We start from the raw sequence: 13,002 nt of genomic DNA, 5'->3' as shown, positions 1-13,002 counted from the left end.
AAATGAATATAACTGAGATTACTCTGGTAGGATACTGCAAAGCTGTTCACAATGGGACTTCCATGTCAGTCCAGCAGTTAGGACTCCATGCCTCCACTGCAGGAGACATGGGTTCTAGCCCTGGTCAGGGAACTAGGATCCTGTATGTCTTGAGGTGCAGGCAAAAAAAAAAAAAAAATGTTCAAAATATTTAAGAGTTACTGACTATAGAAGTGCATTGTGGAAGCAAACCAGAAACTCTCAATTCCCCTGCTTGAAGTTCTTAGACCTTCTCCCAACTGTGCTGGCAGTTCCTATCCAAAGTCCGTCAGAACCATGAGACCAAGGACATATCTTCTATTCACTGACTTATTCACCAAGATCAGATAACTCCCATCACAACAAACAGACTCTGGGGAAACATGCTCAGAACATAGTCTGTCCTGGCCAGTTTGAGGGTAAAATTGTGAAATAGGAAAATGGGTCTCTGCTCCTCCTTCGGAGAAGGCAATGGCACCCCACTCCAGTACTCTTGCCTGGAAAATCCCACGGACGGAGGAGCCTGGTAGGCTGCAGTCCGTGGGGTTGCTAAGAGTCGGGCATGACTGAGCGACTTCACTTTCACTTTTCACTCTCATGCATTGGAGAAGGAAATGGCAACCCACTCCAGTGTTCTTGCCTGGAGAATCCCAGGGACGGAGGAGCCTAGTGGGCTGCCATCTATGGGGTCACACAGAGTCAGACACGACTGAAGCGACTTAGCAGCAGCAGCAGCAGCAGCTGCTCCTTCACTCCCACTATCTCCCCTCCCACCCAGAATCCTGGGTTCTTGAGGCCCTCCTGTTACCACCTGCTTCCCAGAGCCCACCTTCTGGCTCTGCCACCAGAGTCAGCTTGTCCTACCATGTTCAGAAGAGTCCTGTCATCTCATAGAGGCAGAGGGAGGAGTCTGGGGGAAGTTATTATTTTTTTAATTAATTTTTATGAGAGTGAAGTTGCTTTACAAGGTTGTGTTAGTTTCTTCTGTACAGCACAGTGAATCAGCTATATGAATACATGTATCCCCTCTTTTTTTTGGATTTCCTTCCCATTCAGATCACCACAGAGCACTGAGTAGTAGAGTCCCCTGTGCTATACAATAGGTTCTTGTTAAAATTAAACCTATTTTATACCTAGTTGTATATATATATGTCAACCCCAATCTGCCAATTCATCCTACTCCCCCGCCTCTTGGTTTTTCTCTACATGTGTGTCTCTATTTCTGCTTTGCAAATAAGATCATCAGTACCAATTTTCTAGATTCCACATATATATGATGTTTGTGAAAACACAATTTTAATCAGTATATTTTTATTGAAATATAGCTGATTCACAATGTTGTGTTAATTTCTGCTGTACAACAAAGTGTGTGTGTGTGTGTGTGTATATATATATATATACACACACACATATACACACATATATATATATGATTCTTTATGGGAACAAGTTACTAACTGGGGAGCTAATGATGGTCCATGGCTTTGCCCTCCTAGATGACTCACTGCCTATTCCAGGCACGGGAGGCTAATCAACAGCTACTATACCTACTATAACAACACTGCACATCATGACACCACTTGAGGTTGACAGAACACCTTGACTTGACAGCCTCACAGTTTCTTATACTTTACATCCGTTGCTACTTCAGGAGATAGAGGAGGCCCTGGGGTGATTCACCTCTTACTGATGGTCTGCTGCAGTTCAGGGTGGCCTGGTGACCGGTCCCGGGTCATAAGGCTAATTCACGTGAGGCAGATATTATAGAACAGAGCTCTCCTAGCACTGGTCCAGACACCGTCTGCAGTGTCATTCTTGAAGGGACACCCATCCAGAGTGGGAACATCACCCAGGACAGGGCAGTGGGGAAGTATTCTTTTAGCAAGAAGAATCTTCCATGTTTCTCGCATCTCACCTAGAAGCATCTTGTAAGCCACGTGAGTGATACATACAGTTGAACCACATACATGCTATCAAGTTCATCATTTTAAGGCTCTGTTTTTTTCAATAAGGCTGTGATGTGGGCTTTGAATAAAAGAACATGAGCAGTCATCACATCCTGAGGGCCTTCAACTCTCCCAGTGAAAACTAACCCTCTGTAAGCACACGTCCAGGCCTAAGGGTTTCCTTCTTCCCCATGTTTCAGGAGTCAGAGCAAGGGGTCAAATGGGGCCTTGACAGTGGTCTGAACTTGGATGTGGTATGTGTTGCAGGGCTGGGGCAGGGCGTGCCCCTCGTGGGCCTTGTGGTGGAAGGGGGCCCGAACGTGGTTTCCATCGTCCTGGAATATCTCCGAGAAGAGCCCCCGGTTCCTGTGGTGGTCTGCGATGGCAGCGGCCGGGCCTCAGACATCCTGTCCTTTGCCCACAAGTACTCAGAGGAAGGAGGGTAGGAGCTCTGACATGTTAGGAAGGGGGGTGGGGTTTGAACTGCCTCTTGTGAGGGCTAGAAGGAATCGTGGTATGACTAGCCAGCCCAAAAACATAAGAGAAGGTAGTTTTTCTAGCTCTCCTGTCCCACTTCCCAGGGTCTGTAAGTGAGGGTGCTCTCAGAAGCAACGTTTCTTATGGATTCTTTCTTGGGCAGGGGGAGGGTATACGTTCTCTCCCAACTTCATTTTCCTTTCTAAGGTTTTCAACCTAATAGCCTGAAATTTGGGGCTTCCCAGCTGGCTCAGTGGTAAAGAATCTGCCTGCCAATGCAGGAGACTCAGGTTCAATTCCTGGGTCAGGAAGATTCCCTGGAGTAGGAAAAGGCAACCCACTCTGGTATTCTTGCTTGGGAAATCCCATGGACAGAGGAACCTGATGGGCTAGAGTCCATGGGGTCACAAAGAGTCAGACACAACTTAGCGACTAAGCACTCACACAGCCTGAAATTTAGGACAAGTGTAAATGCAGCTGTTGACTGTGGTCCCTTTTGGTCTCCTATCCTGGTATCCTGGAATATCCTCCAATGGTTAATTTTCAAACCAAAGATACCAGACAGTATCACATTCATCAGTCCTCAACCTTTTTAGCACCTGAGGCCAGTTTTGTGGAAGACAGTTTTCCACGGACAGGGGACAGAGGGATGGTTTTGGGATGATTCAAGCACATCACGTTGATTGTGCCCTTCATTATTTATTACATCAGCTCAACCTCAGATCATCAGGCATTATTAGATCTTGGAAGCTGGGGACCTCTGACTCATACAGATTTATTCATGTGGATTTCACCTGTGTTTTCTTCTTTTTCCCATCTCCTTCAAACAGGATAATCAATGACTCCCTCAGGGATCAGCTTATAGTCACCATCCAAAAAACTTTTAATTACAACAAGACACAATCACATCAGGTGTTTGCAATGATCATGGAGTGCATGAAGAAGAAAGAACTGGTAAGTGTCTTGAGTGGATTCTCTAAGCAGCTCCACAGAGAGAATTGTTTCCTTTCTGATGCTGCCTATATGTGCAGTATAAAGTTGTTCCTATTTCCATTCAGGCTTTTCCAAGAGGCAGTTTACAGATCCTGACCCAGCTGGAAATTCTGTCCATGTGAGGGAAGCAGGCAAAGCACAGGCAGGTTCTCCTCAGAGCAGGGATACAGGTGCATAGGATCTTGTGTGTGTCAGGGCACCTCAGGCCACATCCCACCAGTTCTGAGGCTGACGTCATCAATGAGATTTAAAGTGTTGGCATCCCAGGGACTTCCCTTGTGGTCCCTATGCTTAAGACTTTATGCTTCCACAGCAGGGGGCTTGGTTGGATTCGATCCCTAGTCAGGGAACTAAGATCCCACATGCTGTGTAGTGCAGCCAAAAAGTAAAAAAAAAAAAAAAAAAAAAAAATTAAATAAAGCACTGAGGAGTGACACACACAATGCTTTCAGGCATGCTTAGAAAATTCTACCAAATACCCTCCTTATTTTCTACCCTTTGCCTCCTTCAAGGGGAAAATGAAAGTGTTAGTCACTCAGTTGTGTCTGACTCTTTGTGACCCCATGACTGTAGCCCTCCAGGCTCCTGTGTCCGTGGGATTCTCCAGGCAAGAATACTGCAATGGGTTGCCATTCCCTTCTCCAGGGGATCTTCCCATCCCAGGGATAGAACCTGGGTCTCCCACTTTGCAGGTAGATTCTTTACAGTCTGAGCCACCAGGGAAGATTTTTACCTCCTTAATTATACTTATAAGGAAGAGGCACTCTTGTTAGACAGGTACACTTCAAAATTCTAAATCTACAAATTTCCTACAAATGTATCAAATCTGAGTAGAGATGCTTTTGTCACTTTCAGTAGCCATTTAGATATTAGCATGCATGTCCTGCATGGGCTCCCTCAGCTCCAGGTGGGGTGAAGAATAAAATAAGGTCCAAGTGAGGATTCAAAATGCTGTCCTTCTGGAAATCAGAAGGCCCTGATGGAAAATCCCCTTGCTCTAGGGATGGTTGTATTAACATTGGCCTCTGAGGTCCCTTTTTTAAACAACACTCTAATTCTCCCTCTCAATTTCCACTTTGCTTTACTCAGTCTTTTCACGATTAATCTATTTTCAGGTCACTGTGTTCAGGATGGGTTCTGAGGGTCAGCAAGACATCGAGATGGCGATTTTAACTGCCCTGCTGAAAGGTGAGCTCTCGGAAATGGCCCCTTCTGTCCTTTCCGTGCTGGCCTCCCCAGGTCCCACTCTTGGCCAGGAAACCCTCCCCTTGCAACCTCCTCCCACCAGGAAATGTGTCTGCTGGGGATGGAACCCTGAGCTCACCAGGCTGCCTAGAGTTATTGTAGTCTAAAGCTGTGGTAACATGATGAGGCTCCAAGTGGGTTCTCTGGAGGGGGCCTTTTCTGGGAGGAGGGAGCAATGGACCACTGGTTCTTGATGGCTAAGAACCAGTTTCCATTGGTAGCTAGCTCATGACAGGTTTCAGCTCAGAGAGGGTAAGCATGAAATGATTTTTCATTTGTGATCCCTGTGTCTCACAGTGCTCCGTCAATTTCCCAGACTCTCCTAACGATAGGCTGCCACCTGGCTGCTTGAGGGGTCACCTCCCTCCTCCACTGCGAGGGGCAGGGGTCCCCATTGGGCCGGCCTCCTGGTGGTACTGAGCTGGTCTCCCTGCAGTAGGGGCTGGTACTCTGGACTGTGCTCCCCTTTGATCTGGAGGAGCAGCGCCCCTTGACCTGGCCTGGCAGGTGTCTGGGTGGCCCCAGGGCCCCTGCCCTCTTGCAGAATAGGAAACTGGGGTCCTTGGCTTCCTCCTCTGTTCCTCCTGGGAACAGAAACCTCTTTCCTGACATGGAAAGAGGTTGCCTCCATCCTCCTCCCAGCCAGCTCTTTGAAAATACTGAGTCACTCAGGGGCCAGAGAAAAGGGTGAGATGCTGAGCCAGCCTATGGAAGCCCATGCTCCCTGCCCAGGCCCTTCCCCCGCAACCCTCTACAGTCCAGGAGTGAGGTGAGAACTGCCCCGTCTCTTGCCTTCCAGGAACAAATGCATCGGCTCCGGACCAGCTGAGCTTGGCGCTGGCTTGGAACCGTGTGGACATAGCTCGGAGTCAGATCTTTGTCTTTGGGCCCCGCTGGCCGGTGAAACTAAGTGTTTTCAATCTATACTGTTTGTCATGACTTTGTACAGAGGGTGTATTAGTACAAGCTCCCTTGTGCTGTGGATCTCAGAAAATCTTCTGGGGTTTCTGATGACCCAATGTCTGGTTGCTTCCCTGGTGGTTCAGATGGTAAAGAATCTGCCTGCGATGCACAAGATGTGTTTTGATCCCTGGATCAGGAAGATCCCCTGGAGGAGGGCACAGCAACCCACTCCAGTATTCTTGCCTGGAGAATCCCATGAACAGAGGAGCCTGGCTGGCTACAGTCCATGGTGTTGCAGAGTCGGACATGACTGAGTGACGAACACCAACAATGTCTAGTTGTTAGGATTATTAGGAGATGTTGCTGTGTCATTTCAAAGAACCAGCAAGAAATAAGAGCTCCTGGCACTAACTTCAGATTCAAACCAGTGCTCTTGAGTAAAGAGCACTATATATTTTATCATTGCTGGTGAACATGGGTTTTTACCCTTTTAAGAAGAAGAAAGAAGATTGCTCTTTAAAATGAAATACAATGATTGCATTGAAAGCATTGATTTTTTAACTATGTTCCATGAAACCCCAGAGGGCTAGGGGACTGTGTGTGTGACCTTTGTGTGTAGACTTTGGGGTGTGGTATGTTTGTATATGGTTTGGTGTATTGTGTATGTGTATCTATGTGCTGTATGCGTGTAGGGTGTGAAATGTATGTGTGGATGTGTGGATGCGTATGTTTACCGTGCATATGGTGTATATCTGTGGGATCTGTGTATGTGTGTGGTTGTACCTGGGTGTGGTGTGGGGGTGTGTGTGTGCAGAAATGAGCAAGCATGATGAACAGCTCTCAGCAACCTCCTGCTCCTTCAATCAAAGCAGCTTCTTTACACCTTGTGGTTACCAAGTGGGAGAGGAGTAGGGGAAGGATGGACTGGGAGTTTGGGATTAGCAGGTGCAAACTGTTATATCTAGGATGGATAAACAGCAAGGTCCTACTGTATAGCACAGGGAATTCTATTCAATCTCCTGGGATAAATCATAATGGAAAAGAATTTTTAAAATGTAATATATGTGTATATTTATAACTGAATCACTTTGCTGTACAGCAGAATTCCAGGGACAGTGGAGCCTGGCGGGCTGCCATCTATGGGGCTGCACAGAGCCGGACACAACCAAATCGACTTAGCAGCAGCAGCAGAAATTAGCAGAACATTGTAAATCAACTATACTTATATTTTTTAAAATTATTTTTTTTTTAAAAGCAGCTTCTTTGATAGGTTTTGTGTATTGGGACTTGGGGAAATTTTTTGTTTGCAAAATTAGGGCTCTGCTGCTTCAAAAGGGGGTTTGGAATATCTAGAGGATTCCTGTCGAACTTTAAAAACCTTATTTCTCAAAACAGGTCTGGCACGTACCTTCAACGTACATTTCATTTTCACAGTTATCTTTTATCCAATTAGTGTGAAGAATTTAAGCAATCAGTGTGTGCATGTGTACTCAGTGGCTTCAATCATGTCCAACTTTCTGCAACCCCATGGACTGTAGCCCATCAGGCTCCTCTGTCCATGGAATTTTTTAGGCCAGAATACTGGGGTGGGTTGCCATTTCTTCCTCCATGGGTAAGGAATCAGAGAAGTGTATTAAAGGAATAAGATACAAGTTTGGGGAGTGGTTTATGCGTGTTGTTTATTGAACTACACAAATTAAAAGAACACTACCACACCTTACATATTTTAATTTCGTTTTGAATCTCTTGGTTTGTCTACTCTTGGTAAAGGATTTTAAAGCAAAGTGAACTGCTCCATGAGTGGTGATGAGGCAGAGAAGCTAAGAGCTCCGAGACAGGGCTGGCAGGAAGGGCAGTGTCATGAGCTCTGGGGACCGTCTACTCAGGAAGAGGAATCCCAGATCTTGGATGATTTTTCTCTTTGAGGGGCAGCTTTCTGAATACACAGCTCTGAGTCAGCACACTGAGAGAGCCAGGCTTTCAGGATTACAGAAAGGGCCTGACCTGGGGAACACATCACACACACAGGGTGGCAACCTGAAGCAATGGCCTGTACCCACTTTCTTGTTACAGAAGCAATAAGCGGTTTCTAGAAAGTGTGGAAAATATAGACAAGCAAAACGAAGGAAACAATCACTCATGACTGCCTCCCCTTAGAAGAATTCAGCAATACTGTCAATATTTTATAATTTCATTTTTCACTCTTATGTTGGCATTAAATTCTCTCTGACTTCCATTTTCATGCTGCTTAGTGTTCTTTGCTTTCTATTATTCAGTGAATGCATAAATATGGTTTGAAAAGCAAATAACAAATGAGAGCATGCCATGAAAAGCAGAGCCCTCACGCCCACCTCCGAAAGCCCCTCAACTGTCCCCGTGTTCTGCTTTCCAAGGGAGCTATAGCATTTTACATTCTCATGAGCAATGTAAGAGGGTTTCTTGGCACTGGCAGGTTTTTAAAAAATTTTAGCTTCTTTAATAAGTAGTAGTGTCTCATTATGGTATATATTTATTTATGATCAGATATATTTTATATTCTCAATGAAGGAGGGACAAGCTTCAAACAAATTCCTAGTGTAATTCTCGTTTAAGACATACATATTTTTTTCTTTATTTTTTAAATTGAAGCATGGTTGACTTACAATGTTTCGTTAGTTTCGTTGTACATGTTTCAGTTGTACATTTGTATAGATCTGTATTTATTTTTCTTAAGATTCTTTTCCATTAATACTTATTTGTTGCTTTTATAGTTTAGTCGCTCAGCAGTGTCCGACTATTTGTGACCCCATGGGCTGTAGCCCATAGCCCATCAGGCTCCTCTGTCCGTGAGACTTCCCAGGCAAGAATACTGGAGTGGGTTGCCATTTCCTTCTCCAGGGAATTTTCCTGCCCCAGCAATTGAACCCATATCTCCTGCACTGGCAGGCAGGTTCTTTACTGCTGAGCCACCAGGGAAGATTTAATGCATATTACAAGACATTGAATATAGTTCCCTGTGCTATATATTAGGTCCTTGTTTATATTTTGTTTTTAATTGAGATATAATTGGCATATGACATATTAGTTTTAGGTATACAATATAATGATTCAATATGTGTATATTATGAAATCACTACAATCTAATTACCATCTGTCACCACACACAGTTACAATTTTTTTTCTTGTGATGAGAACTCTTAAGATCTACTGTCTTAGCAACTTTCAAATATACAACACAGAATTATCAACTGTAGTCACCATGTTGTACATGACATCCCATGGCATTTATTTTATAACTGGGAGTTTGTACCTTTTGATAATCTTTATTCATTTCGCCCTCCTCCATCCTCCATACTAGGTCTTTATGTTAATTCTAAAAATGGAAAAACCAGCAGATTTTACTGTGATTCTGTACAGATTGTTCACAGCTGAGCATAACATTACAGCTGAACTCAAAGAGAAAGAAAGGTAGCCCTGGGTGAGTCACCAGGGCCATACAAAGGAAAACACAACAAGCATGAAGGTTCTTACAGTCCATCCATTGTTTAAATTATGCAAAATTTAAATTAAATTTGGACCTTGCCTTATTTGAATAGATAGATGTTTGCTTTCCCTTGCATTTCTTTTTTAAAGAATAATTTTATTTATTTATGGATTGTTGAGTGTGTTGGGTCTTCACTGCTGCACGTCGACTTTCTCTAGTTGCAGCATGTGGGGGCTACTCTCTAGCTGTGGTGCACAGGCTTCTCATTACAGTGCTTTCTCTTGTTGTGGAGGACGGGCTGTGAGCACAGGCTCAGTAGTTGGGGCACATGGGGTTAGTTGCTCTGCGGCATGTGGGATCTTCCTGGATGAGGGATCAAACCTGTATCTCCTACATTGGCAGGCAGATTCTTTATCACAGATCCACCTGGGAAGCCCCTCCCTTGCATTTCTAATTGATTCTCTTTTCTTCTTAGCATATTCCTTTCATCATCAAGACTATCTATTCTTTTATTACTGTTCATTGAGTGGAATTACCTTTCTTGTAGTATCTTTCAAAGGCCCTTGTTTCTCTGGAAACATGTGCCTGTCAGTTACACCCAGGAGACCTCAGCCCAGGCTTCTCTCCACACAAGCATCTTTGGTTTCACCTGTCATCTCCGGCCCCTCACAATTGTTTTCTCTCGTTTCCATCACTTTCCACAGACACTTCTTTTGGTGCCTTTGAATTTACCTCTCAGCACGCTTTCCTTTGGACAAAAACACACATCAACTGAAACAGCCACTTAAAAGTATATGAATGTACTTCAAGCATTTAAGTAATATAGGGTCACGAGATCAGGGTCTTTGCCACCAGACAACCTGGCCTGTGACAGCTAAGTGTGTGTGTGTGTGTGTGTGTGCTCACAAGTATGTGTGCCTGTGTTGCCTGTGTGCATGTCTGAGTCTGTGTGCTCATGCTTGCACCTGTGTGTGCCTGTGTATCTGTGCATGCATGTGTGCACTCCTGTGTACCTGTACGTGTGTGTGTGCACACATGTGCATGCAGAGGGGAGACACTGGTCCTGGGACAAGGGGAAGCTTTAATCCCTTTCCCAACCCTGCCTGCTTGAACTGCAGCCCCTGGGAAGCCTGGCGCCCCCAACAGATAGCAAGGCCACGGAGAAGGAGAAGAAGCCGCCCGCTGCGACCACCAAGGCGGGAAGAGGAAAAGGAAAAGGCAAGAAGAAAGGGAAGGTGAAGGAGGAGGTAGAGGAAGAAACTGACCCCCGGAAGCTTGAGCTGCTGAACTGGGTAGGTGGGACGGCTCTGGTCCCTTTCTTGGGCTCACAGGTCTTCGGAGCCAGTCACCCTCCTCGAGGGGAAGGTCCAGTTCTTGCTGCCTCCTCAGCTGCCCTGTGAACTTGCCCCTACCCAGCACCCCCCAGGTACTCACGCCCCTCTCCTGGGCTCATGCAGGTGAATGCTCTGGAGCAGGCCATGCTGGACGCACTGGTCTTAGACCGTGTGGACTTTGTGAAGCTCCTGATTGAAAATGGAGTCAACATGCAACACTTTCTCACCATCCCGAGGCTGGAAGAGCTTTATAACACAGTGAGTGATTGTGAAGGAGGGAGAGTGGAGGGAAGCTGGCCCCATCAGAACACGGCTTTAGTGGAAGAGAGAGGGAAATGGCAACCCACTCGGCTATTCTTGCCTGAAGAATCCCAGGGACAGAGGAGCCTGGTGGGCTACAGTCCTAGGGGTTGCAAAGAATCGGACATGACGGAGTGTCTAAGCATGAATCATTTAAGGGCCAGTGTTCTCGCCTGACCAGTGGGCTCGGCGAGGGTCCCATTCTCACCCACCTCTGCCAGGCTACCCAGCCCCCCGCCCCATCTGTACCATTAATTCAGGGATGGTGCATGAGGACAAGTTTCTACAAAGGAAGAGTCCAGCTCCTGGAGTCATTAGCAGAGTGAAAAGTTCCTGGGGTAAGCAGTCATTTGTTCCTGGGGACTACCACTTTTTATGAGGCTTTGATAAAAATGGAAAACTGAGTTTGCATAACAAGGAGCGCCTGATATGAGAATCACAGTGTTTGGATGAAATCCTCTTGGCTTGTATTCTCACCATATGAATTTTGAGATGTACATTCCCTCTCCTGTTCTAAAATTTTAAGACGTAGAAGTGGTCCTGAGAGGTTGCTTGCTAAAACTTGGTGAACTTTTAAGACGATATGGTGTCCTGTGAGATTCTCTTTAAAATAATTTGAATGGTATTCAACATATTTTTGAACGTGCGGGATACTTCTTACCCACGACCAGTCCTGTGTTGTAAAAGACATAGGCTGATAGTGGATGACATCCCAGCTTTCACAAATTCATTCATTCTATAGAGTCGGATTTTGCTCTAAGAGTTGAAGAGAAAAACATATTTAATATGGCTGAATGCTTCTCTTTCAGAGACTGGGTCCACCCAATACACTTCATTTGCTGGTGAGGGATGTAAAAAAGGTCAGTCTTCTCTTTTTGTCTTTGCTTTTGTTTATATATATATTTTGAATGAGCGATTTCAAGCATTATTTGTTTTATTTATTTAATTTTTGGCTGCATGCCATGCAGCATGTGGGGTCTAATTCCCTGACGAGGGATTGAACCTGTGCCCCCTGCATTGGGAGTTTGGTGTCCTAACCCTTGGACCACCAGGCAAGTCTCAGTCTGCTGTTCTCTAGTCCTTTACCTGTTGACTTCTTTCAATAAGACATTTTCTTTTTTTTTTTTTTCAATAAGACATTTTCTAAAGCAATTTTAAAATTTCCAAATGTGGTGTCATTTTATTGGAGGCATAAGAAATCATGAATTCCTCTCTCCATAAAAAGAGTTTACTTTTTTCAAATGTCATCTTCTTCAAGTGTGGTGTTCATCCCACACACAATTGGCTTGCGCTAAATGACTGTTTGGTGGAAGGTTGGCCCCAGCCAGGGGTGGAGGTGGGGGAGGATAGCAAGTTCCTCTCTGCTGCCCAGGGCCCCCATGCTCTACAGGTTTCAGATTTGCCCTCACTCCTTCCCTGTGCCTCTTTCCAGAAGTCCTAGCAGGACAGGCCTCATGTCATTCTGCGTGTCCCATGCAACAGTTCTGGGCCCTGTTTCCTCATTAGACAGTGATAGACACCTCCACTTCACGGCCCCATCATCCTTTCCAGCACTAAACCCCTTACAGTCTTGTAGGATCCCATCTACTCCCTGTTCTGTCGTGGAGTTTCTGGGGTCCTGCCTGCCACAGGCTGGAGGATCAGACCAGGTTAACATAGAATGATTCATGAGGCCAGAACGCAATGCCTGGCATGAGGAGTGCAGGACGGGTGTTCGTGTTCTGAGCAGGAGGGAACAACTCAAACGGGAGAAAAGGGCCCTCAGTCAGAGTCCCAGAAAGACTGGTCAGACTTCAAACAGGTATCTGATTCTACTGATGTGAGAATGTGGCTTTTTCTTCAAATGTTACCAACCTGGCTTCTTGAACTTCCCCAATCAATAGAGATCGACTAGAGGCCAGACAAGGAATTCAGGTGAGGCTTTATTGGGGTTCTTGCTGCAGCAATGGGGAGTGAGAACAAACAACAGTTTCCCTTGCTTGCTCCCTGAGGAAGGGCAAGCTGGTTCCTTAGGCAGTGGAGTGAGAGTAGGTGTGTGTCCAGGGTCGGGCTGGAAGGGTGACTTAGGTGGTTTGCTCACCTCTTCAGTTCAGTTCAGTTCAGTCGCTCAGTTGTGTCCGACTCTTTGCGACCCCATGAATTGCAGCACACTAGGCTTCCCTGTCCATCACCATCTCCCGGAGTTCACTCAAACTCACGTCCATCGAGTTGGTGATGCCATCCAGCCATTTCATCCTCTGTCGTCCCCTTTTCCTCCTGCCCCCAATCCCTCCCAGCATCAGAGTCTTTTCCAATGAGTCAACTCTTCACATGAGGTGGCCAA

General features: G+C 45.7%; 1 protein-coding gene across 1 annotated transcript in view; it reads left to right on the top strand.

The window, feature by feature from the left end:
- TRPM1 (transient receptor potential cation channel subfamily M member 1) overlaps positions 1 to 13,002 on the top strand; it is a 75,315-nt gene that overhangs the window by 21,283 nt on the left and 41,030 nt on the right. Inside the window, exons 7-13 of the mRNA XM_055555879.1 lie at positions 2,232 to 2,406; positions 3,272 to 3,395; positions 4,550 to 4,622; positions 5,479 to 5,579; positions 10,164 to 10,337; positions 10,503 to 10,637; positions 11,489 to 11,539. Coding sequence (XP_055411854.1) covers positions 2,232 to 2,406; positions 3,272 to 3,395; positions 4,550 to 4,622; positions 5,479 to 5,579; positions 10,164 to 10,337; positions 10,503 to 10,637; positions 11,489 to 11,539 — 833 coding nt within the window. The remainder of the gene's footprint in view (positions 1 to 2,231; positions 2,407 to 3,271; positions 3,396 to 4,549; positions 4,623 to 5,478; positions 5,580 to 10,163; positions 10,338 to 10,502; positions 10,638 to 11,488; positions 11,540 to 13,002) is intronic.

This window comes from Bubalus kerabau, chromosome 19 (genome assembly GCF_029407905.1).
Source record: "Bubalus kerabau isolate K-KA32 ecotype Philippines breed swamp buffalo chromosome 19, PCC_UOA_SB_1v2, whole genome shotgun sequence".
Taxonomy (NCBI): domain Eukaryota; kingdom Metazoa; phylum Chordata; class Mammalia; order Artiodactyla; family Bovidae; genus Bubalus; species Bubalus kerabau.
Note: the sequence above shows the minus strand (reverse complement) of the source record. Positions and strands in the feature narration are given on the sequence as shown.